The following is a 27,521-nucleotide window of genomic DNA, read 5'->3' as shown; positions in this document are numbered from 1 at the left end:
ATAGGTCTGAAAGTAGGGCCGGGCACGTGCATTTTTCTAACAAGGTCTCAGGGGACACTGATGTTGCTTGTCCACAGAACACACTTTGACAACTAATGTCTTAGTTGAAACTGCTAAACTCATCAGCTTTTTCAAAGAGAAGGGAAATATGGGCATAGGAGCCACACAGATGTGTCTGAAACCATATATAATACTCTCCTAGAAGCTGAGTCTGATTCATAACCAACAAAGCGAATATGGGAAAAATGGTTGCTAAAAAACTGTATCACTCACTACAACTTGTGCTTGCTTTGGCAGCACATATACTCCTTATAACTTCATGACTTTTATCTTGTCTTTGCTCAACTTCTCCATCTATAAACTGTGAGCATGCTTTTAATTCAATTTGCCATTTTTTGAGGGCCTATTTACTAAAGACTGTACAGAGGAGTAATTAAAATAAAGTTTGTTTAAAAAAAATGTAAATGAACTTTGTTCCTAAAGAGAGCTCAACCTTGAAGACATGACACAGAAAAATAATCAAAATACAGTAAACTGATAATGGTTACTTCTATAACAGATGTACAAAAGACAACAGGAACATACAAGAAATAACTAATTTTGCTGTAGGACAGGGCTGATACATGCACAGAAAATGTATGCATGTCAAAGTCTAGCCTTATCAGCTGTGTAGAAAGGAGAGATGGTTTGCTCTAGGCAAGAGGAAACAGTTGGAAGCACAAGGTTAAGAAGTGGCAGAACTGTTCTAGGTTCAGCTGAAAAAATTCAACTTTGAGTGCTTTTACATGCCAAGCACCTGTTAAGTACTCATGCTGCTCAGAAAAAAAAGATAGTCTGTAACCTCAAGACCTCACAATTGAGGGAGAATGACAAGCATCCTGCAGGCTAAGGCCTGGGCTTCTTTCCACAGAACAAGCAGTGTCACCAATCTGGTGGCAGTATGAAGGATAGATCAGAAAAAAAAGGAGCTAGGAAACTCCTTCAATAATCCAAATGAAAAATGAGTCTGAACTAATTAAGAGTAGCTGTAGAAATGGTGAAAAGGTGATGGATGTGACAAATGTTTAAGGGAATGAGCCAATTGAAATTGTTGACCACCGGGTGGAGAGTGATACTGTAAATGGAATAAAGGAAGACGAACCAAGAGTTGGCTTTGGAGACACATACAGGATAAGCTATGCTGGTGAGTGAGATGTTCAGATGTAGTTAAAAATATGGATCTGTTATTCAGGAGAGAGGTGGAGGCTGGAAATACGCACTTGGGAATTATCAGCTTAGATGGAAGTTGAAGCCAAGGGAGGAGATGAGATCACTCAGGGAGGATGAAAAAGGAACTGAGAATGGAACTTTCTACATAATTACACTTCTTTCCAAATGATTCACCACTGAATGCAATGCACTTTTGCTAGGATAAAATATACCAAAATAGGAATTAATTCCCTTCCTTTATCTGGACAACACTTCTAATAACATCAGGTAAATAATATATTATTCTGCTTTGGAAGATGTAAAAGAAGGGTCTTCTCATGTTGTTGCTATTAATGACTTGGATACAAGGCACAGGATCCATGCCAGAAGCTCCCAAAGCAACACTAGACTTTCCTTGAGTACAGTGCCTAATGCTATTTATTCACCTTTATAAAGAATCCTTAACCTTTCATAAAAACAGCACCCATTTGGTTCCAAAGATTATCTTGAGAAACAATTTTTCTTGGGATAAAGCTAATACTTAATCCTAACCAAATTTTCTCAACTTTTAAAAAGGAAAATGTATGGAATCTCAGCCTGAAGCCCAAGATTAGACTAACTCTCACCCTGCATGCACTCCACAGTAAAGTACTGAAAACAAAACCAATCAATATGCCACATACCAAATGAATCTAGACAGGGGAAAAAAAAACAGGAATGTAGCTCCTATTTTCATGAAGTGCTGCAATGTTTATGTTCTTTTTCTCACCTTCTGGTCCTCTTCAATATTTCTATAAAGACTAACCAGATATGAATTTGGAAAATAAAGACAGTAACACACAGGCAAATGACCACGACAGATTCTCCACTTCAACAACAGCATGAAATGGGCAATTTCCTTCCCCAATCTAGGCTCCAATGGTCTCTCAACTTAAAAAAACTGAGGATATTCAATAAAACTATGTTGTGTCTTATTCTGAATTTTTAAAAATGAGTTATGAGACAAATTTGACTCCTTCACCTATTTTACTGAAATTGCAAACTTTCCTACTACTTAAGTCATGACAGTGGCAAAATTATACGGTGAGATTACGCAACAGAGAGTAAGGAATATTTGTTATTACACACTTCATGGAGATCTGTATTTCTCTCCAAATTCTCAACAACTGACATAATTATAGTTCACTCCTGAAATTTCACTTGCATCCCCAAAAGGGGCATATAATATGAAGAAAGTTTTAAGCAGGGAAAATCATGCTTAAAGCAAATAAACAATTTCTCCCCCACTAAATGGGAATATAACATACATTCAATCTGCTGTTAGAAGAATTAAGATCCTACTTGTGGAATTTAGTAAGCCTACTTATAAAGAGACTATCAAGAACACTTTCTTAAAATTAAATATACTCCAGACAATGAAATATTATTCAGTGCTAAAAAGAAATGAGCTATCAAGCCATGAAAAGACATGGAGGAAACTTAATTGCATATTACGAAGTGAAAAAGCCAATCTGAAAAGGTTATATACTGTATGATTCCAACTATATGTCACTCTAAAAAAAGGCAAAACTATGGAGACAGTAAAAAGATCAGTGGTTGCCAGGGGCTATGGGACGAGGGGAAAATGAACAGGTGGAACACAGAGGACTTTTAGGACTGTGAAACTATTTTCTATGATACTATAATAGCGGATACAGGTCATTTCATGTCTCAAAACTCCTAGAATGGACAACACTGAGAATGAACTCTAATGTAAACTATGGACTTTGAGTGATAATGTGGTATCGATGTGGGTTCACAAATTGCCACAAATGCACCACTCTGATAGGAATGGGGTATTAGTGGAGAAGGCTGTAGGTGTGGGTAAGGGCAGGGGATATATGGTATTTCTCTGTACCTTTTTGCTCAATTTTGCTGTGAACCTAAACTGCTCCAAAAACTAAAGTCCATTAAAAATAATTAAATAAACTAACTGAAAAATACTTATAACCACATACTAAGATTTATTTGCCCTTGGGATTGAGTACCTGATTTCAGATAATTTTTTTTTAAATGACGCATAATGGGCACCTGGGTGGCTCAGTCAGTTAAGTGTCCAACTGTGGCTCAGGTCATGATCTGGCAGTTTGGGCTCTGTGCTGACAGCTCAGAGCCAGAGCCTGCTTCAGATTCTGTCTCCCTCTCTCTCTCCCCTCCTACTCGTGCTCTGACTCTCTCTCTCTCAAAAATAAACATTAAAAAAAACTTTTTTAATAAAAATAAAAATCAGACATAAATGCAAAATTATCTTTGAGCAATGAAAATTCAGTTTAACCCAGATAAGCTAAGTAATATCCACCAGTCTTGTGTTTCTGATGCAAGCAGGACACTTTAAAAAAAAAATTTTTTTTAATGTTTATTTATTCTTGAGAATGAACATGAGTGGGGGAGGGGCAGAGAGAGAGAGGGAGACACAGAATCCGAAGCAGGCTCCTGGCTCCAAGCTGTCAGCACAGACGCCGACACAGGGTTCAAACTCACAAACCATGAGATCATGACCTGAGCCAAAGTCGGACACTTTACCAACTGAGCCACCCAGGCGCCCCTAAACCAGGACACTTTTAAGAGTGAAAGGGATGCTATGAATAATTGTGATGGGGCAATAGTCACCAACAGAGAATTATGGTTACCCCACTAATGGGGAACCTGGAGGTTGTACAGTGTAAAATCAAGCAATCAGAATGGAGCTATATAGATTAAAACTCCAGGTCAATTAACTTTCAATTCTAAATACAGTGTATTTGTGATTTACAAACTTTTCCCAAGAACTCTAAGCAATAATTTTCCAAGAACCCCTTTGACTGTTAAAACAACGATGTCTCAAATTTAAGTATATCTAGTCCTACAAAGCACCTCCAAATTCCTGGATTCCCACCCCGCCCCCCAATCAAAACTGGTAAGTCCTCAACCCTATTCCTCTACATTCAATATTATTTGGTAGCTATACCACCCTTGGCTAAGATAATTTCCCTACTAACCATATAAAGTATGCATATATATCCAAGCTCTACTGCCTTGGTTTCAAATGACAGTATACAAAGATCAATGAACTCTAATATCTGCAAAAGGTAGTTCCCTACTTGGTAGTCTGAGAGTACTATCTTATCTAGTAAAATTAGAAACCCTGGTACAAAATAGGCCAAGATTATGCAGGCTAGCACTGACTCTTTCAAATGTATTATTAGGTGCTTTCTGATACTGTTTCAGAAATGAATACCAATTTCACAGTAATAAAATGCTAGACATACCAATTTAAATTGTGACTAAGAAAAGTTATAATAATGTAAAGAAATCGTTCCATTTGAGAATATAGATGTTTCATCTGAAACCTCAGTTCACTTGTGTATATAATCATAAGATTGGAATAGATGATTTGTAAAGTCTTTTCTAATGTAACAGCTAATATTCTGTAAATCTGCATATTATTAATGGTCAATAAATTGAAATACAGTATTCTCTGAATCCATGAAGATGCATAAAGCAATACTGTGCTTGAGAGTATATTTTAACAGATTATGAATTATTTGAAAACCAGAACAGGTCTATAATTTTGTATCCCCACAATGGCTTGCTGCACATATTATAGTCAATAACACCTGTTAAAAGAATGGTGAGAAATACAATTCTCATTAACAGAGGATTAAGGGTAAAACGCTTTTGTCAAATTTCAACCTATTAAAAACTTAATAATATACTAGTAATTAGTATGTTAATGAGTAGTACAATAAATGAAACCATATTTCTTAAATTAGTGGAGTTTTTCACAATATCAGTCATATTTCTGAGTATTGACAGAATCATAAATTCTAGAAAACTCGACTATGGTATGTTTGAATTTACCACAGATGCCCCTAGAAGTTACTGTCATTAAAAAGAAAAAAAAGGGGGGGGGGAATCCCTAACGACTGTTTTCTTGCCATGCATCCATATCCATTAATCCTAACAAGCAAGGGAATAAAAACTGAGTTAAAAAAATTTTTTTAACATTTATTTATTATTTTGAGAGCAGAGCACAAGCAGAGGAGGGGCAGGGAGAAGGAGACAGATAATCCAAAGCAAGCTCCAGTCTCTAAACTGTCAGCACAGAGCCCAACACAGGCCTCGAACTCACAAACTGTTGAGATCATGACCTGAGCTGAAGTCAGATGGTTAACCGACTGAGCCACCCAGGCACCCCCAAAATTTGAACTTAAATAGACTTTTGATATTTTACTTTACAGTTGGAATTCAGCTTTCCCATTCTTTTCCAAATTAGGTAATGATGTTGCCCATCATCCATCCCAAAAGAGAAGGAAATTCAGATTTCCCTGTAAAGCTCCTGGAGTCAAAAACAAACAGCCTAGAAATTTCTTCTTTGGAAAGATAATCTTTAAGAAAGTCATCTATGGAGGAAAGGGCAGAAAGCAGGACATTTTCTAACTATTCTTTAAAAAAAAAAAAAAATTCTAGGGACATCTGGGTGGCTTAGGTCATGATCTCATGGTCCGTGGGTTCGAGCCCCGCATCAGGCTCTGTGCTGACCACTCAGAGCCTGGAGCCTGCTTCGGATTTTGTGTTTCCCTCTCTCTCTGCCCTCTCCTGCTCGTGCTCTGTCTCTGTCTCTCTCTCAAAAATAAACATTAAAAATAATTAAAAATAATAATAATTAGGGGCGCCTGGGTGGCTCAGTCGGTTGAGTGTCCGACTTTGGTTCAGGTCATGATCTCACAGTCCGTGAGTTCAAGCCCCATGTCAGGCTCTGTGCTGACAGCTCAGAGCCTGGAGCCTGTTTCAGCTTCTGTGTCTCCCTCTCTCTTTGACCTTCCCCCATTCATGCTCTGTCTCAAAAATAAATAAACGTTAAAAAAATTAAAAAATAATAATAATAATTTAAAAATTCTAAAAAGATAGTAACAGTTAACTGAATGTCTCTGAAAACAAATTTATTATAACAGCACCTAACCTTTACTGATCACTTATATATGTCAAGCATAGTGAAGTGTATATTATACAATCTCATTACATTAAAATACAGCCTATTCCTTGAGGTTGTCATTGCCGTTCTACAGATATGCAGAGGCAGGATGCAGATGCTGGCAGTTATGATTCCGGAGTTCAAAACACTACACTGTTCTGCCTCACTGACAGCAATACTTTATTACAGATAACCAGACTAAATAATATCCTATATGCATTATGTAAACCAAAAACATTTTATCTCAGAATGACTATTGCACAGTGTGTTCTACTTCTTTTTCATCAATATTACCAGTTCAGGCCTTTTTCAGTATACATCTATCCCCAATTATCTAAGTTACCTATACAAAAATTCTACGTGTGCCTATGAATTTAAAAGGTCTTTGGCATTCCCAACTGTGACATATTGTTTTAAGCTGGTGTTCCTAACTAGTAAACTGGTACTTAGTGGTAGATTTCTAGTTCTTATTGGCAGATTGCCAAGGTGGTTCTAAAACCACACATACCCTGAAGATTTTCCTCCCACGGAGGGATGAAAACGAACGGCACTTTGAATCCTTTTCCAGGCAGGGACTTAACAGCGTGGCTCTGCACTCTCCTATCTTGTGCATATTCTTGGATTTCAAAACTCAATGCATATGACAAGCAGGTCTTTCTCACAAAGAGTCTGACAAATCTTGCAATAAAGATTATTTTAACAATTATTTTAACATTTTGCACAGGATGACTATCTTTGTGCTATTTTATAGATTCTGCCTTAAAGAGATCATCATTTCCTTTGGTCTTATGTCAACCATAAACAAATCTATTAGTATAAATACTTTAATCACTGACTTTGCCAAGTATCTACAGGACCTCTCCCAGGCAGCTATAAGACTGAGCAAGTAGATCATGAACCAAAGGTAAGATACATCCTTGTGCAAAAACTTCAGTAGTAGGTCTACAAAGAGGACACCCATTTCATCAATTTTAAAATTCTGCTCCTCCAACCCTAAGGATTCTGGGGAACAATTAGGAATCTCCCTCTCCCCCTAAACAACTCTACTTGAGATTCTACTTGATTTTTAAATGAAAAAAAAAAAAAAAAATTTTTTTTTCAGCTGCCAGAAGTTGAAAACTTAGGGGCACCTGGGTGGCTCAGTCAGTTGAGCGTCTGACCCTTGATTTTGGCTCAGGTCATGATCTTGCGATTGATTCGTGAGATTGAGTCCCGTGTCAGGCTCCCTGCTGACAGAGCAGAGCCTGCTTGGGATTCTCTCTCTCTTCCTCTTCCTCTCTCTCTCTCTCTCTCTCTCTCTCTCTCTCTCTCTGCCCCTCCTCATCTCATGCACAGGCTCTCTCCTTCTCTCACAAAACAAACAAACATTTTTAAAAAGTTGAAAACTTAAATCTAATTCTTGCCCCAGTCTACAACTTAACATATACCATGGTCCAAAGAGGCTCTAATTCAAGTGCAGCACCCTTACTAGAATCCAAATCTTCTGAATCCTATTCACTAATATTTTATCCACTACAATCTGCTCCCTCCTTGATTCCTCAGGAAATCCCAAAATTCAGGCAACAATTCAACTCTGTTCTCTCCTTTCATAATTATTTATTTGTACTCTAATCATCTTGTTTCAGGTCTTCAGTATCTCATACCTCCAAGATTAAGTAGTACCCCTCCACCACCACAATGAGGTTATATTACTTACTTAGTCTCCCAAACACCAGCAAAATATTGCCGCTTCTCTTGAAAAGGGACAGCAAAATTGTATCCAGAATGCTTTCACTAAAAACTAGCAGAGTTGTCCCAGGAATTATCCACATGGCCAAGATATTAAATGCGTGAACATTTAGATTTCAGCCAAAAAAAAAAAAAAAAAATATGCCCCAAGATAAAAATAAATATATTGTTCTTTTCCATTTAATAAAGTTTTCCCTATTTGAAATGAAAAAGGCCCTCTCAGTGGGCCAGTTTCAGGTATCAAGAATTCAGTCATCATCAATGTAATTCCCTTCAGTGACAATGTGAGTAACAACAGATGTATTCTAAAGGCTCCATACACTTAATAAATAAAAATATCTATCATTCCAATTACCATAGTCAATAAAGGAAGGCTATAAATACCAAGATAAATTATATCATAATTAATACTACTAGAGCTTTACAGTCTATAAATTATGTCTACATAGAACAAGCTTTGTAAGGATACCCAACAGACTACTAACAGTGCTTGTTCCTGGAGAGTGGGCATCAAGGCATAAAAGGAGGAACTTTAATATTTTACCTTATACACCTGGGTATTATTTGAAATTACCATGTAAGCAAGCCCTTTCATAATTTTTTGATCCAGTAACTATCCCCTTTTTTCAAAAACTTAAATGAAATAACTCCACATCAAAATGGTTAACTAGTATCCAAGGCAGGAAGGTTTATCCTACCTGTCTGCTAATATTCCCTCCTGTAGTAAATTATATCCATTCTTTGAAAATTCAACCCAATGAAAACTTCATTATATTTTAGGTAGAGATAGCTGACAAGTTTTATGTATCTGGTTACCTCAGGCTCTCCTAGTTACTACTGGGCCTGTTAAGTTTTTCCAGTGGTGTATTTTGAGAGTTTAAGACTTGATACAATTCTTGAGCTGTTGCAGTGACAAATGGATACTGTTGCAGAATGGTAAAGTGATACTCTAAGACGCTACTGAAAACACATTCCCATTGTTTCTTTCCCATTCTGACTTTAAAGCTGCTAAAATACACATACCTGTTACTGAAATAAATACAAATGCTAGCCATCTCATACTTCTACTGGTAATTTCTCAATTTTCACTATAGTTTAGTGTTGTCTCTAAAGTAAGAATTACTACTCCATATACTCTAGTGTTTTTTTTCTTTAGTGAACATCAAAGTTTGCCCTTTCGTCCTACAGCTGTAAAACCTGATTACCCCTAGCACCACCCCCATCCCATAATTGAATTTTAATGTCTGCCTGCCAAAGGATAGCAAATTATATGCTCTATAGGCAGACATTTCAGAATGTTTCATGTGCACTTCACAGTAAGTGGTAGCTTTGCAGGGAAGCACTAAAATTTGCCAGCCCACAGTAAGCACCTCATAGTTCATAATCAATATTCATTACTAGCCACCTGCCTGGAATTCTTTCTCTCTTTATGTCCTCACTTCTATAAGGAATTAACTTCCTTTGTGCTAGTCCTCGAAGACTAGCTGAGCAGTTTCTGGAAAATATGGACATTATAACCCTGTGGGAATTAAAAGATTTTAAGAGCATGTTAGAAAAATCTCCATCACATAAAGAAAATCATTAAACAGCTATTAGGAGAAGCAAAAATACCCAGAAGTCACAATATGCAAACACTCCGGCTCAAAAACATGAGTCAATTAAACTAAACTTTGCATATGACAAGTATAATTGAATGTGCCACCCCTCTGCCTCAAAGATATTCAAATAAAACAGAACAAAGAATTTAAAAGTGCCAAATGTTTGCCTAGAAACAATGGAAGACACCAGAATGGACAAGACCAGATAGGTATGGGTAAGAACTAAAATTAAGATAGAAAAAAAAAAAATAGGAAAAAAAGCAACATCTGTTGGTTACTCATTGTCACTGAAGGGAATTACATTGATGACTGAATTCTTGATACCTGAAATTGGCCCACTGAGAGGGCCTTTTTCATTCCAAATAAGAAAAAAAGAGGACTTTAAAAAATTATATGTATACTGTATGTATACTATATATATATATTATATATATATATTTCTTGGTCTTACACATATATGTATATATACACATATATGTATATACATACACACATGTGTATATACATGTATATATACATACGTATATATATACACATATATAAAAAGCACAGAGCTCTTAAAAATGACTCAATCATATTGTAGAGGAAAACAAAGATGAACAACAGAATTCTGAGGATGGGAATAAAGGAATAAAGCACACATTTCTTGTATTGCCTTAATCATTTAGGTATGTCTTAATGCCTAAAGTTAAAAAGAAAAAAAACTTTCTGCTGCTAAAGTATGAAAACAAGATGTACAGCAAGATCTATATGCTTTTAAAGCATTTTACAAGAACAAAGAAAATGTGGAACCTTTAAAGCATTCAATGCACAACTGGAAGAAAGTCATACATGTGAGTTTCCTAGTGAAAATTATGTTGCTAAATTTCTCACTCAAGCAACAACTATAAAAATATGTCACTACTATGGCATAATCTAATTTTGAAGGTGCAATAAAGTGTTGTAGTATTAGCAATATCGTTACTTCAAAATTAAATAGCACTGCTAAATAAACATAATTGCTAAGTTAAAATTGAAAGCTAACCAAAAGTCACTGATCTACCGAAATAGTTTGGAATTAGCAATGTTTAGGGTTATAAGCATCAAGCTCCAAATACCTTAAATGGTTGATAGGTTGTGTGTTAGCCGAAAACTTTCATTTTAATTACTTCCTTGTTTTTATTAAAAATAAGGGACTAATATCCCCATATTAGAGATTTCAAGTTTCATAATCATTTCACTATAAAACACAGCTAGCTTTGAGATTAAAAAGTAAACCAAGATAACTGAAATGGTATTAGTGACAGAAAAGGTTATCCAGCACATATCTTCTGTCAAGTATCATGCTAAGTGATTTACATATGCAATCTCATCCTAACCACCACTGTGTATGAGGTGTCTGTTATTCCTAGTTAACAGATAAGGAAACGGGGATTAAGAGAACTGCCAAAAATCAGGACTCCAATCCAATGTCTCAGGCTTCAAAACTCATAATATAATCCTTTGGTAAAGGGCATGCAAAACGGGGTCCAGCGACAGTTTTATTTGACCAGTACAGTATTTTTAGAGGTCCAACTTGCAGTGTTTTCAGTCCAAGCATGTAATGCAGTTTAGCAAGCAGTACTTGCCTCGCTCCTGCAATAACTGAATTTGCAACCCCTGCTTTCACGCATATTAACAAAAAGAGGGGCGCCTGGGGTGACTTAGTTGGTTAAGCATCAGACTTTGGCTCAGGTCATGATCTCATGGTTCATAGGTTGGAGCCCTGCTCGGTTTCTGTGCTGACAGCTCAGAGCCTCCAGCCTGCTTTGGATTCTGTGTCGCCTTCTCTCTCGGCCCCTCCCCTACTTGCACTGTGTCTCTCTCTCAAAAATGAATAAACATTAAAAAAAAATTTAATGCATGTTAACAAAATGAATAAAAACAAGTAAACAGCTGCTCTCCTTACCTTTCCATTCCTAGAACAGTGTGGCTTTGACCAATGGTTGTCCTGGGGACTAGGTACTATAATCCTCTAGCAGAGGATATTTACAAGTGGAGGGAATCATGGAGATATTTTCAACAGAGATTGCTCTGCCTTTTATGGAGCATTTTGGAAATCTGTGGGTGTATTTTTGATTGATACATGATTGAGATGGTACTACTAGCCTCTAGTAGGCCAAGTCCAGGGATCCTCAATATCCCACAAAGTAGGAATGTCTTGCACAACAAAGAGTTGTCCCCCTCTCCCTACACAACTTTCAAATGACATTCAAGATGAAAACCTTGCTCTGAGCCTAGAAACTCTGTTTTAAATATAACACAAAGTAAAAAACAATAAACAAATATTTACATGACTTTAATCATCATTCAATCTTCCAGGAATGCAATTACTACATAAAGTGAGGATAAACTGGACTTTGTTTCATTTGAAACTTCACCAAAACTTGTTCATGTTCTCAGAAAATGACACTGTCAATACCAATGCCACCTGTGGTATCTGAATCACCTTTACAAAGCAGGACTATATCAGCCTGCATTTGGAGCTATCACATTCTTGTTTTTCTACATAAGAATATAAATGGCAGGCTACCTCACTGCCTTCCTATGCAGCCATGCCTGAACATTCAGACTGAAATAAGTATTTTAAGTTATATTCTCCTTTACATTACATTTATGGAATTACATATTTTTTTTCTTAATGTGTAGGAAGCTTAAAACATCTATGAAGTTCATGGAGGATAGCAAAGGAGAGTTACGAAAATGTGTTAAAAATGAGGACACAAAATATACTTTACTTTCTGTCATCTATCTAGGGGAAGGAATGAATAGGGATGAGGCATAACAGGGTGTCCCTGCAACCAGATTTAACATGAGATGACAGCAGTACAGGGAAGCACACTTCAAAGACTATAAAATTTTAGTATCAGCCTTCCCTAGCAGAGGGAGGATGATTCAGTCAAAAGGCTAGTCTGCTGACAACCAACTAAAATGCACATTCTAGGGGCACCTGGGTAGCTCAGTCAGTTGAGTGTCGACTCTTGATTTCAGCTTAGGTCATGATCCCAGGGTGGTAGGATCAAGCCCTACATCGTGGAGCCTGCTTGGGATTTTCTCTCTCCCTCTGCCCCTCCCCTGTTCACAAGTACACATGCTCTCTCTCTAATAAATAAGAAACAAACAAAATGCACATTCAAATAAAATAAAATGCATATTCTAAAATATAGTCATCATTTGTCAGAAAAACCAACCTTGAATTAATCTTGCCCTTCTCATTAGTACTTTATTTTCCTCTTCAATTTCCTATGAACCACCAGGGTTGCAGTTAACCTATAAGGGTAAATACTCTTATAAAGGACAAGGTCCTATATAACTGAATACTACACATGCATGCCACTTTACAATACAGCAGTCTATAAAGCAGTTTCCTGCACATCATTTAATCTAATGAAAATCCTATAGATTAAGTATTATACCAACTTAAAAAATAGAAACCATAGCAACTAAAATGGAAATAGGAATTCAAGTCTACTGCCAAATGCAGTGCTTTTTCTACTTAGCCACAATGTCCCACAAAAATAACATTTTAAACATAGTTTTTATTTACATTTTACATTCACAGGGAGGAAAGAATCTATCAGTTTATCCTGTAATATGGTCTCCAACTGAATTTAGGCACCAAATGTAAACTATATTAATTTTCTAGTTTCATAAAAACCATGAATTATTTTTAACACTTCTTAAGACTGCATTAAATATATTTCAAATAAATGCATAAGTATAATTATGATTATGTTTTATGCTACTTTATATCATTCACCCTGGAACCTCTTACATTGTTCAATTCTTGTTATTTTTATAGCCACCTCACCCCAGCCCACATCAAAAGGACAGAAAGTAAAATCTCTTATACTGAACTATTAATACACAGTGACACACCTCTGGTCAAAGACCTTATAATTAAAGTTCACAAAACCATGATTTTTCTTAGTATTAAAATTTAACTGTAGGGGTGCCTGGGTGGCTCAGTTAGGCATCCGACTTCAGCTCAGGTCATAATCTCACGGTTCATGGGTTTGAGCCCTGTGTCAGGCTCTGTGCCAACAGCTTAGAGCCTGGAGCCTGCTTTGGATTCTATGTATCTCTCTCCCTCTCTCTCTCTCTCTCTCTCTCTCTCTGCTCCTCCCCTGTTTGTGCACTCTCGCTCACTCACTCTCTCAAAAATAAACATTTTTTTAAAATAGATAAATAAAATAAAATTTAACTGTAAAGAAATCATATCCCTAGACTGCAGGGCTAACATCTACTTTCTGACTCTTTATATCAGATGGCTATAATTCAGCAAGCAAAAATTATTCTGAACCCACTAGGAGGAAAAGGGTGTGTCATATCTTCATTTATACCCTTCTTCCACACCAATAATGCAAATACATTCCAAGCCCCTGAGTAAAAATCTGAAGGACAATCTTTGAACTAATAACCCCAGAATCATCTCTGTTATATACCCTCAGGCAATAGTGCCCTAAATTTTAAAATATTTTTAGGTAAGAAGAGAGGAATTGCTAAAAAATCTAACTTGAGACCTTCTGCTCACATCCTTCCTGAAAATAGCTTCAATTTTTAGACAATAAAAAACATATTCTATCAAATATAACAGAACTGAAGAACATATATAGAAATGTGATGGAACCAAAAAAAAAAAACTACCCTATTTTCTCATACACAATTTGCAATATAAAACAATTTGGGTCATATCAAATCTACTTTAAAAAGATTTGTTTTGGGGGCCCCTGGGTGGCTCAGTCGGTTAAGCACACAACTCTCTTGGATGCTGCTCAGCTTATAGTCTCACAGTTCATGAGTTTGAGCCCCACATCAAATCCCCTGCTTGGGATTCTCTCTCCCTCTCTGCTCCTCCACTGCATGTGCGCTCTCGCTCTCTCTCTCTCTCTCTCTCTCTCTTTCAAAATAAATAAACCTTAAAAAAAAAAGATTTCAAACTCACCAAATGACAAGATTCTTTGTCTTTAAGTTCTAAATGGAAAACCAAAATGGGGGTGGAAAAAGACATTCTTCTACTGTTTAACAAATAAAACAATAACAAATAAAAATTTCTCATTGTTTATCTGAAATTCAAATATAACTGACATCTTGCATTTTATCTGGCAACCCTACACTCTGAACTAATTAAAGTGAGCTCCCACCTCTACCAAAGTATTACAGCACCAGCTCCCACTCAAAGAACAAGGGAAGGCTTCTATGCAGCAGAACTTTGACCAATGAAGTCTTAATGAGAGTCTGTAAGTGCTCTTTTCTGTTGATAAGTCTTTCTTAATAGCTGACATTTACCATATAAAAGACAAAGCCTAATTTCTAAGAGCCAAAGGTTAAACTTTTACTAGGTTCCAGGCAGTCTAGTGAATGAACTCTTCTGAAGCTTATGCTTCCAAGTGTAAAACAAACTGTAAAAGTTTCATTGTATAGGTTTTTGATAACTAAACAAAAAAAGTTGTTTATGAAAGTTATAATAAAGAGAATCCCATTTTCAGCGTTACAGGTAGATCCTAAAAGCTACTTTAGGGGTACCTGGGAGGCTTAGTCGATTGAACATGTGACTCTTGATTTTTTTCCCCTTTTCCTCCTTTTCTCCTTTTTTTAAAATTTAAATCCAAGTTAGTTAACATATAGTGTAATAATGATTTCAGGAAAAGAATTTAGTGATTCATCACTTCCATGTAACATCCAGTGCTCACCCCAACAAGTGCCCTCCTGAATGCCCCAAGCCCCTTTAGCCCATCCCCCTACTCAACAAACACCCCACCAGCAACCCACACTTTGTTCTCTGTATTTAAGAATCTCTAATGGTTTGTCTGCCTCTGTTTTTATCTTATTTTTACTTCCCTTCACCTGTGTTCATCTGTTTTCTTAAATTTCCACGAGTGAAATGTTTTTTTCTTTCTCTGATTTATTTCATTTAGCATGATACACTCTAGTTCCATGCACATTGTCGCAAATGGCAAGATTTCAGTCTTTTTGATCGCTGCTGACTCTTGATTTTGGCTTAGGTCAGTCCCAGGGTCATGGGATTGAGCCTTCGCTGGGCTCTGAGCTGAGTGTGGAGCCTGCATGGGATTCTTTCTTTCTCTCTCTCTCTCTCTCTCTCTCCCTCTCCCTGAAAGATTTTTTTTAATGTATTAAAAAGCTACCTTAAAAAAAAAAAAAAGCTACTTTAGTGGATTTCAAAATTAATCTACCATTTTTCTTGAATTCATAATCACAGAACTTTAGTGTTGGAAACAAACTAATTCTGACCCTTAGAAACTTCTGGACATCCCATTTCATTTTATATTCATTTCCATAAAGGTTTTTTCTTCTATTATTGAGCTTCTAAGTACTAGATATAACAGAAAGAGATCCTCCCTTTTGTTTTATGAGGTCCCTCCCAATCAGCTCTTTGTCCTACTTATAATGGCTCTGACAATGAGTAAGTGCAAATAACTATTCTTCTGCTAGTTTCATTAAAATCTTAATACTAAACCTATACTTTTCTTCCTCCTGCTCTAGGCCACCGCTCTTTCATACAGCCCATCCATCTTTGGAGACTGCCTAATTCCCTTACTTCATTTACACTGCTACCTTGAAGGTATTAATAGATAATCATATCCCCCCCTAGTGCTCCCTTTTCCTAAATTTAGATCCCTCAGGATTTTTTCCTAAGTCTTATGCTACCATCAATGTAGAATTATCTGGGAGCGCCTGGGTGGCTCAGTCGGTTAAGCGGCCAACTTCGGCTCAGGTCATGATCTCGCGGTCCGTGAGTTCGAGCCCCGCATCAGGCTCTGCACTGACAGCTCGGAGCCTGGAGCCTGTTTCAGATTCTGTGTCTCCTCTCTCTGACCCTCCCCCATTCATGCTCTGTCTCTCTCTGTCTCAAAAATAAATAAACGTTAAAAAAAACTTATAAAAAAATGTAGAATTATCTGCATTTCATCTTAAATGTGGATAGAAAGTGTTCATAATTATTTGAAGTTCTATCCTAGTAAGAAAACAGTAATACTGTTAGAAGTTCCATAATTTTGATATGTGATCACTAGGTTACTTGTCTAAGGGTAATTCAATGACAGCTCCCAGCAAGTTATCTGAAACCTCTTTATAGCTGCTTTTTCCCAGGTAGCAGTTTCCTGGTTTGCATTAAGACCATTTATTTCATCTTCCTTGGTGAATGATTTGATGTTCAACATTAACAAATACAATTTCAATGCTGAAGCTACTATGCCATTTTTTCCAGTTGTTCCACAATGGTTTCCAACCTGCTAAACTTAAATTAAAAATGAAAAATCCTAAGTTAAATGTAACATATTCCTTCAATCTATGGACTGAGAAGTATTTCAGTGGTGCCTCTGGCTCCATCAGAAGAGCCTATGATTCTTGATCTCAGGGTTGTTGAGTTCAAGCCCCAAGTTGGGTGTAGAGATTACTTTAAAAATAAGGTCTTTGGAAGGAAGGGAGGAAGGGAGGGAGAAACAGAGTATTCCAATAGTTGCCAAAACAGAACAAAGGACATATTGTTGCCTTTTTTTCCTCTAAGCAATGTCTAAAAATGAGAAAACAAACTTGCCAACTCTAGGATCTTAAACATGAAAGGCTAATGATTCTTCTGTGATGCTTCTTTCTTTTTCCCTCCCTTCCTCTGGCCAGTGCTCAAGTCATTCTGGACTCACCAGCAAAGTGCCTCAGACAACAGCATCAGAGTAAGCATTTAGCTCTGAGTAAACAGGTAAAGCTACCAGCCCTGTACTCAACCAATAATTCAAAGGCAGGGGCTACAGAATAAGGAACGTAAGTTCTAATTTAAAAGGACAACTAAACATACTACAAAACTTATGTTTTGCTTATGATATTCAAATTACTGTAGCTTCCTCTATGTCCCAAATCCAAATAGGGAAAACAAAAACCAATATTATACAAGTAATGGCTAATGTATTAATTCAACAATGCTGTATTTTCCTCTTTAATAGTGACCAGTAACAGTACATGTTGATACTACTGACAGATACGTTGTGAAAATCTTTACTATGTTTATAAATATCATCAGATTGTTCCAGACTAACATGGCATATAACAAATAAAAACAAAACAACCCAAAACTACTCCATACTAGAAAAGGCTGTTTTTCAAACAGGAGTCTCACCATCCATTAATGAACTAAGGATCTAGCCAGGTCACAATAGTTTTCTTCATATACATTACAAAGTGCAGACATTGCTGTACAAAATGTTACATATTTATGCATCTAGTTAGTCACAAATAAAATCTATTTCTCCATCTGGGTCACAGACTAAAGTGTGAAAGTCTTTTTCTAAAGAGCTTTTATATTTTTAGAATCATTTCAACATAATTAAATGTGAACCAAATTGTTTCTATTTTACTAATAATATAAGCTAATGTCTACTAAGTGTATTTCAGCAACTAGAAAATTTAATTTGTAATGTTAATTATCAGGTTATTTTAAAATTAATAAGCAGCAAGGATGTAGTTGATAACACTTGAAACTAGATAAGTATATGGGAGATTATTACATTACTCTGTATGTTTGAAATTCTAACAAAAACATTTTTAAAAAAGCAAGGAAATGGACATACCTAACAAATACAAAGAAGTATAATGAATAAACATATAAATTGAGACTTTTGAGGGGTGCCTGGGTGGCTCAGTTGGCTAAGCGTCTGACTTCGGCTCAGGTCATGAACTCATGGTCTGTGAGTCTGAGCCCCACGTTGGGCTCTGTGCTGACAGCTCAGAGCCTGGAGCCTGCTTCAGATTCTGTCTCCCTCTCTCTCTGCCCCTCCCCTGCTCATGCTCTGCCCCCCTCTCTCTCTCAAAAATAAATAAACATTAAAAAAAATTGAGACTCTTCAACACACTGTTTCTAAGGACTATCTCTCTAGGAACTTCCTCAGATTTAATTCCAGTAATAGTTCGATTGTCTTGTTCAACTATAATGGAAAGGGTTAGAGATCTTAAAAAAAAAAAAAAAAAAAAAAACTAAGACAGGAGAAATGAAGTCATAAATAGAAAACAAACCTGCTCAAAGGAGAACACAATTATTTAGTGTGCCTCATTTTCTCTTCATGGCCTCCACAATAGCCAACTACTTTTCTTTTTTTTTTTTTTTAAGTTTATTTTTTGAGAGAGAAACAGAGCATGAGTGGGGGGGGGCGGGGGGTTAGGAGGTTGGAGGACAGGGGGTGAAAGAGAGGGAGACACAGAATCCAAAGCAGGCTCCAGATTCTGAGCTGTCAGCACAGAGCCTGACGCGGGGCTTGAACCCATGGACAGTGAGATCACGACCTAAGCCTAAGTCTGATGCTTAACCTACTGAGCCACCCTGGCGCCCCAAGTCAACTACTTTTCAACCAACAGAAAGAACACAAAATATCTACCTACCTGGCAGTGATTTTCATTTCTTAAAATGTTTAACTCACACTGGCAATTTTCCCAGTGAGTTTAATATAAGATCTCTATTACACCATTCTGCCTTCCTTGAAACAAAAACTACAAACATTGTCTGAAGTAGGTTTACAGGCAGTTGGGATTTCAAAGCAGTATATGCCTCAAAGTCAATTTTTCTTATTTCCAAAAAGTAAGTTTCTAAAAACTTATTAAAATAAAGTATTCTCTCCCTCGGGCCTCTAAGTTATAAGGTCAATAGAACTGTGTAATTTTAGAACTGGAAGGGAATTTAGAAATCATCTAGTCAAAGTGGTTTTCAAATGCTGTATCAGGAAGAAAAGAAGAATCAATGTCCTAACAATTTATATACACAAGTACACTCTTCTTTTTACTGTATCATACTGCATAAGGAACATTTCGCCTTGTTAATATTCTATCAGAAAAGGACTTGACCTTTTGTCTTGTACAGTATTTTATATTTAATCACTTTTAGAATGTGAGTATACATTTGAATATGATTTAAACTACTGGTACATTTTGGAACTTAATGTTTTCTGATAATAGAATCTTACATAATATATAGAACCCTGACACTTTCAGAGTGATTTCACATTGTCTCATTTATATTTCACTGTCTAGTCACTTTGAAGCGATACTTGGGTGTAACAACAATATAAACCAAGCTAAAACAGAACGAAGCAAAGCATATCTAAACTGATATACTTCTGGAAAATACCATAAAACACACCATAAGCTTCTAGTAATTAAGATTATCTGGAAAGAAAGCCAGTCTTAAAACATTCCATAATTGTTTTCAGAGATGCAAAATACCATTCACAACTTTTTAGTACACAAGATTGCTTCCATCAAAGCTGACCACAATCTGTTTTAATGAAGAGATAGGACTGGGTTTTTAATATCCAAAACATAACAAAAATAAGAAACAAAAAAACCAACAAGTGGGTGAGGAACATCAAATATGTCTCCCACTAATTTACTGTATTGCAAATACTTAAGAAATTCTTTAAACCCCATTTCTACACAGATAGACCAATTAAAAGTTATGAGCAACGAAAACAAAAAAAGTTATGAGCAATTAGGTAAAATTAACCTCAAGTTAATTAGGTTTGATTAACAAATGTATATCTTTGTATGTACATAAAAACAGACAAAAGTTAGAACTACTTTCAGTTTTAGGTAACACAGTAAATTAGAATTAGATAGGTACAAATCTGGACTCCTCCTAAACTGAATAAATTCTTGAAAAACAGATAATGTTTTACCTAGAAATAATGTTTTTTCGTAAGATCGCTGCAATGTCACTTTAAACTCAGTGAGAAGCATGTATTATATATTATATAACCTCACAAACAAGTTTAAAAATGCATTACCTAAGGTGCTTAAAATTAAACTCTATGTCATCAGGGGCACCTGGGTGGCTCAGTAGGTTGAGCATCTGACTTCGGCTCAGGCCATGATCTCACCATCTGTGAGTTCGAGCCCTGCGTCAGGCTCTGTGCTGACAGCTCAGAGCCTGAAGCCCGCTTCTGATTCTGTGTCTCCCTCTCTCTCAGAGTGCCCCTTCCCCTTTCACACACTGTCTCTCTAATAAAAAACTTAAAAAAAAAAAAACAAACTTCACATCATCAATGGTAGTTTTAACAATTCATGTAAAACAATACAATAATGTTTTATTTAAAGAGGCACACTGAAAGTCACAGGAGGTGATTTCGCACCATTTTAAAAAAAAATTTTTTTTTGATGTTTACTTTTGAAGGAGAGAAAGACAGAGCGTGAGGGAGGAGGGGCAGAGAGAGAGAGAGAGAGAGAGAGAGACAGACAGACAGACAGACAGACAGATCTGTAGCAGGCTCTAGGCTCTGAGCTGTCAGCACAGAGCCCTATGCCAGGCTCAAACCCGTAAACCATGAAATCATGACCTGAGGCGAAGTAGGAGGCCACCTACTGAGACACCCAGGCGCCCTGCATCATTTAAAAAAAAATTTTTTTTAATGTTAATTTAGAGAGGGTGGGAGAGAGAGAGAGAGAGAGAGAGAGAGAGAGAGAGAGAGAGAGAATGAGCAGGGGAGAAGCAGAGAGAGAGGGAGAGACACAGAATCCAAACAAGGCTCCAGGCTCTGAGCTGTCAGCACAGAGCCCGACCTCACAGAGAGCGAGATCATGACCTGAGCCGAACGAAGTCAGGACGCTCAACTGACTGAGCCACCCAGGAGTTCCGCGTCATTTTTTGTTGTTGTTGATGTGTGAGTTTACTTTAGAAGTTCCTGCTCTATTCTTTCTGACAGATTCTATTTTTCCAGATGCTTCTCAAGTGAATATTTATTCCTCAGTCTTACATCTTACTTTTCTCTTTGTACTTCTGCATCCTTTCCCTTTCTCTTACAACGTCATTCTCTATGTCTGATCCTGTCCAGACTGTCCTCACTGTAACCAAACTGAACAGATGTAGAAAATTTACAGAATTCACCTCTTCCAAAACTTCTTTGCACAATTTTACCCAAAGTTTTATTGAACATCTCCTGTATTTTATCCAACATAGTCATTCATTGTGTTTTTACATACTTCACATTTGTATAGATTATTAGCTACTCGCTACCTTCCCAAATTGTCTTGCAAACAAAACCCTTTACATAGATCCAGCAAGTATCAGATTTTACATATACCTTACTTTGAAAAAGTAGCTCAAACTAAGTAAATGAGAAAGTGTTCAAATTGTCACAGCACTTATTTGACCACATCTGTTCATCTTTGCAGACCCAGTTAAACAATTAACTTTTATTTTAAAAAAGAAAAAGACAATACAGTAACATTTTGCCTTTTACTAATGTCTAAAAATATGCTCCACTAGAGAAAACATTTCATATCAAAATTGTATTTATAAAAAGAACGGGATTCCTTCAAGACATAACAGTCTAATTCCTCATGAAAATTTGTATAACTCAAAGTCAGGCGTGTAATGATCTTCGATCTTAATTTTTGGCCAATGTTTGGACTATGGAGCACATTTATATTTAAAGACTTTTATTTCCTTTTGTTGTTTTAAACCTTGGAGTATTAGCAGGTCAGCTCTATTAAGTCTCACAACACAAAAACCCCATCTGCATCTCTTTCCAATTTGAATCTAGTAACGTTGAAAAACAAAAACTTAAGAGCACAGGACCAATCCTGACGTAGTAACAGGGCCTTTCCACCCCAGACCCAGGACCAATTTCTCTCGCCTCAGTGCTCTGTGATATCAGCAGTGACACTTCTGTCAGTTGCCTAAGAGACTAGAGGCTTATAATCTCTTCAGGAAATGCTTTATTGCAAAGCAAACTATTTCTTCTGGTCATTTAAAATCTTATTTGGATTAATTATGTTAAGATGTGTTGCTTGACATCTGGCATGTCTTTTGTGCCACAGCTGCTCTAGGTACATCTGTCTTCTGTAGCTCATTTAAGTTCACCCAAAGAAGAGATGCACAATCAATAGTGAATATATGTCTAAAAATGTACTTGGAGAGAAAACTGCCAAACCATTGAAGCAAACAGCACTTGACAGAAAAGAAAAAGATTTGTGAATCATCTATTTCAAATACTGGCATTGCTACAAATCACAATGTTCACAACTACCCAGTATCACCCAAGCAAAATAGTTTCTTAAAGTTGAGCTCATTAATAATAAAATTCATGGGGCGCCTGGGTGGCTCAGTCAGTTGAGCATCTGACTTCGGCTCAGGTCATGATCTCATGGTCTGCGAGTTTGAGCCCCGCATCGGGCTGTGTGCTGACAGCACAGAGGCTGGAGCCTGCTTCAGATTCTGTGTCTCCCTGTCTCTCTTCCCCTCCCCCGTTCATGCTCTGTCTCTCTCTCTCTCTCTCAAAAGTAAATAAACATTTAAAAAGTTTAAAAAAAAATAACAATAAAATTCATTAGGCTCCTTATTTTCTCCCAGTGAGCAGTGTTAATTATCCAATTTTATATTTTCAGCATGAGTATATTACATTGTTACACTCCATTCCACATTCTTTCATCAGTTAACATCTCCAACACTCCTACTGTGTGCCAGGCACTACATTCAACTTCTTTTTCACAATGGGATTCTATGAAAAACTTCTAGATTCTATCTAGCCCATATGAAAAGATATTTCGTTCACTGAAAGAAAAAGCCATGAAATCTCCCTGACAATGAAATGGAAATACAAACTTCCTCACCAGAATTTGCAACTGCAGAGGCAGCGCAGCTGGTCACTTTAAGTTATATAAGCTCAAGCGCAAATCTCTCCGTTGAGGGCCTTCAAAATGGCCTACTTTACTTTATTCAAGATAGTGAACAGTATTAACTAACAAGTGGTTCAACATATACATGAAGAAAAATAATAATGCTACTTTTTAAAGGATAACAGTAACAGCTAACACTATAGTGAGCACTTAGTACATATAGTACTGTTATACTACATAATATAGCATATGGCACATATAGTAATATATATTACATATAGTAAAAATTCACTCTATTAAAACTCACTCTCTATATGCCAGGTAGAAATCTAAGTACTTTATGGCCATTACCTCATTTAATCTTTGCATCATTCCCTAGGAGACTGGCATTATTATAAATTCCAAATTACAGATGATAAAACTGATATTTGGAAGTATTAAGCACTTTATTCAAAATCACTTAGCTAAAAGGGCTGGACTCAAACACAAGTCTATCAGGATCCAAAGTCTGTATTCTTTTTTTTTTTTTTTTTTTTTTTTTTTTAACATTTTTATTTATTTTTGGGACAGAGAGAGACAGAGCATGAACAGGGGAGGGGCAGAGAGAGAGGGAGACACAGAATCTGAAACAGGCTCCAGGCTCCGAGCCATCAGCCCAGAGCCTGACGCGGGGCTCGAACTCACGGACCGCGAGATCGTGACCTGGCTGAAGTCGGACGCTTAACCGACTGCGCCACCCAGGCGCCCCCCAAAGTCTGTATTCTTGATCACCATATAATAACGCTTGGCTTACGCTCATTCAATTTTAATTTTAAAGTCTAAAGTTCTTGAATGTCTTATCAAAAAGGTTACTTTTTTTGAGGAATTTAATTTTTTTTCAAGTTTTTATTTAAATTCTAGTTAGCTAACATATATGATTCCTCACTTACTTAAAACAACCAGTGCTCATTACAAGTGCCCTCCTTAATACCCATCACCCATTTAGCCCATTCCCCACCTTTAAAACAAGTTTCTTCCTTTAAAATGAATTACAACTTTCTTGATACATACAAAAAAACCAACACCGTAACTAAGGACTTTAATTTAAACTGTGGTCCTACCAAGTCTAAATATTTGGATGAGAAACAAAGTCTACCTGAATGAAAGCCTTGGGTCTCTATGGTAATGGGTCACAGAGGTGAGAAGTAAGAGACCTTGAGGGTCCAAATTTTTCATTTTCGGGATAATGAAAGAGACTTTTTGAAAAACATTTATACTCAGTCTAAACTACCACATACTTAATCCAGAAACACTTAGGTGTTTTTTTCCCTAAGTCATCATTTTAAATAAATAATCTAACATTTTGATATCATACAGAGCATGGTATCCATTTCTGATGCACTATGTAAGAAAACATAAACTCCATAACAAGAGGTCAGACTATTGTAGGGCTATTACCAGTTGAAAGCATGAATCTTATAAGACATGTTATAGAAAACTATAAAATGGCATCCTTACCTATATGGACTCAAACTCAAAAAAACAGCCATTTTTTTCTTTTAAATTTACATTCATTTGGGTCAGGAACAAGCTCAGCTCCACTTCACCAGTCATGTCATATGACTGAATTCAAGCTCATTTCAAGGAAAAGCTGCACTATGCTGTATTTAGAACACATTGCTGAGAATAGCCAGTTGAGTCTTTGGTAGGCCTATCCAAAAACCTTGCTTTAGTTGCTAAGAAACTACAATTTCACCGTATTATAAATCATTGAAAGAAGCCAAGCCACAGCACAGAGATTAAACACGTTAAGATCAACAATCTGTCACCTATTGTGCCAAATGAAACCATGCTGTTTCCACACATCAAATAGGTAAGGTGAAACTAGTATTAGGCTCCTTTAAGGCACATTGTTAACACAGACTAAAAACTGATGACACAAATCAGACTTCCATAGCGGCCTCATGCTTTGGAGGAAATCGAAAACTACCCAACAGACTTCACATGTTCAATGCTAGAGACAGAAGAATATGTCCTCGCTGACCCCTGCAGTGATAATTCAAGGCGGTGAAGCATACATAAGATTTGATTAGTGCAATCTGTTACAACACTTACATTTAACGGATAATGGGTTTTCAATCCTTGATTGATGCATTTTCACTGTAATCTTCAGCATTTAAGCCCAGACTCTCCTTAGAATGCTTAACTCCGCTGGCTCTTTTTTTTTTTTAAATGAGCCAATTTTTTTTTTCATTTTCATTAAAAAAAAAATTGAAAACCATTACATCTCAACTATTCTAACAAGAGTAATTTTAAATTGTTCTAGCATAATGAAGACACTGAGGAATTAGCAAAAGTAATTTATAGTTCACTCTCTAGTACTGACTTCTCATAAATTCTTCCCTATAAAAATACTTTAAAGGCTGTTTCCACAAGAGCAGAAACTAGTTCACAGTACTTTTCACCGGTGAAAGATCAATTCAGCAGCTGAACTGCAACACATGTCCTCACCAGTCAGAATTCTCTGTCCAGATCCCCCATCACGGGGATTCCTCACGATTTCTCTCCATCTTCTCTGAAGAGCTTCAGCTTAAAACCGAATTCTGTTTCCACCATCCCCTGCACGCATCTCAGGAACTACTTGTATGTTCCTCAGAAATAATGTCTGCTCTTCCTCGAAACTTTTAGATCTTAAAAACCCACTTCCTCCATCGCCTGGTCTTCAGGCGGATTCAGTCCCACCAGGGCAGTTCCAGTTACGTGTCCCTGCCTTCCCAAAGGCCTAACCAGTATCCTCCAGCACTCGCCACAACTCCGCTCCTCCCATCCCTAATATATCCTCCACACTGCACACCAACATTACACCCCCGGCTTCCTGTATTTTACTCCCTTCCCTTATTTTCTGCCTTCGCCTCACCCCCATCTCTCTACCCAGGCACCTTTACTGCTCTAATAAATATTCCCCCTGCCTCAGTTTCAACCCTTTCTCCCCATCCTCTGCTCATTTTTCCTCTCCTTATTTAGACACTCCTTTTTGCTCTCCCAACCACTACCCCAGAATGCCCAACACTCCACCCTCCTTAGCAAACCCAGCCCTCTTCCCCCATCTCGTTGAGAGCCCCAGCTGCTTCTCTTTCCAGATCCCTTACTGCAGTCAACCCACTACCTTAGCATTCCACCTACCTTCCCTCCACCTCCTTATCCAAGGTTCCCCGAGTCTTTGCCCCTCCTTGGGGCTCTAGTACTCTGCTCAGTATTCTTCAGGACTCCCCTCCCCCCTCCAAAGTCTCCCTTATTTTTTTAAGGATGTCGCCGGTCTCGCGGGGCTCCGGTAGAATCCCAGATGACCCCAGTGCCCGGGAGCCCCGCTCTCTTGGGCAGCCTGACACCACTCTCGTCGCCTTAACCACAAATACCTGTTTTCCACCTCCTTCTTTAAAAGCTGCGCCCCCTCCCCATCCGCCCCCGCTACTCCAGCTCCTCACGTCGGCTTCCTGGGTGTCCCCTCCCTGACTCGGAGCGACGAGCCCCAAGATGCGGAGCCTCTAAGTCTGCAACACCTCAGGCTCCTAACGGACGCCCCCACCTCTCGGACCGGCGCCTCGGTTCTCACACCCGCGCCTCTTGGAACTCCAGACCGGCATCTCCTCTCGGGTCCGCAGCCCCTCAGATTCGACCGGCCCTCTTCCCCTTGCTCCGGCACCTCCTCGGGCCCGGGACGGCCTGCTCGGGTCGCCGGCGTCTCTCAGCCCCCGCCCGGCCCGCCCCCGGCGCCCCACTTACCGTTCTGAGCGGCGCCTGGCCCTGGGAGGAGGGAGCCGGAGACCAGCAACAGAGAGAGGGCCAGGGCGCTGGGCAGCGACGAGCCCGACATCCTCCCTGCGGAAGACCGAACAGCGAATGGGCCGGGGCCGGGGCCGGAGCCGGGGCCGGGGAAGGGAGGGGAGGGAGGGAGGGGGCGGGCGAGTGCGCGAAGGAGTGAGCGAGGGAGGCAGCAACAGCTAGGCTCCGTCCTTCTCCGTCCTCCTCCTACCGCCGCAGCGCCCAAGCCTCGCGAGATCTTCACTCCGGGCCGTGGGCGGCTAAGGAGCAACGGCGGCAAGGCTCGCGAGAAGAAGCGGCCTCGACTGTGTTGCTGCCGCCCCTCACACTCTGCGTCCCGCCCCTGCGGAGGCTGATTGGCCTAGAGCGGGATGGGTCACGTGCCAACGGCGCTTCTGGCCACGTGACGGAGAGAGGCGGGGCTCCTCCACTCCCTTGGCCCTGAGGAACCGAGTAGTGTGCTTGCAGCTTACCTTCTGTGAAACGGGAGCGCCCATAAATAAGAGGAAGCTTTGGGGACACAATATATTTCCTCCTCTCATCCTGCTTTTCATTTCTTGGAGCTCTTGGCCGCAGAATTT

The 27,521-nt window shown here is 38.2% G+C and overlaps 1 protein-coding gene across 2 annotated transcripts in view; it reads right to left on the bottom strand.

Annotated features, from left to right (window-relative positions):
- Window positions 1-27,160, bottom strand: part of NPTN (neuroplastin) — a 72,955-nt gene extending 45,795 nt beyond the window's left edge. Inside the window, exon 1 of one of the 2 annotated variants that reach the window (XM_030317753.1) lies at window positions 26,902-27,160. In XM_030317753.1, coding sequence (XP_030173613.1) covers window positions 26,902-26,992 — 91 coding nt within the window. In that variant the 5' untranslated portion in view covers window positions 26,993-27,160. The remainder of the gene's footprint in view (window positions 1-26,901) is intronic. The other variant, XM_030317752.1, reaches the window with a different exon arrangement.
- Window positions 27,161-27,521: the final 361 nt, after the last annotated feature.

Source organism: Lynx canadensis, chromosome B3 (assembly GCF_007474595.2).
Source record: "Lynx canadensis isolate LIC74 chromosome B3, mLynCan4.pri.v2, whole genome shotgun sequence".
Taxonomy (NCBI): domain Eukaryota; kingdom Metazoa; phylum Chordata; class Mammalia; order Carnivora; family Felidae; genus Lynx; species Lynx canadensis.
Note: the sequence above shows the minus strand (reverse complement) of the source record. Positions and strands in the feature narration are given on the sequence as shown.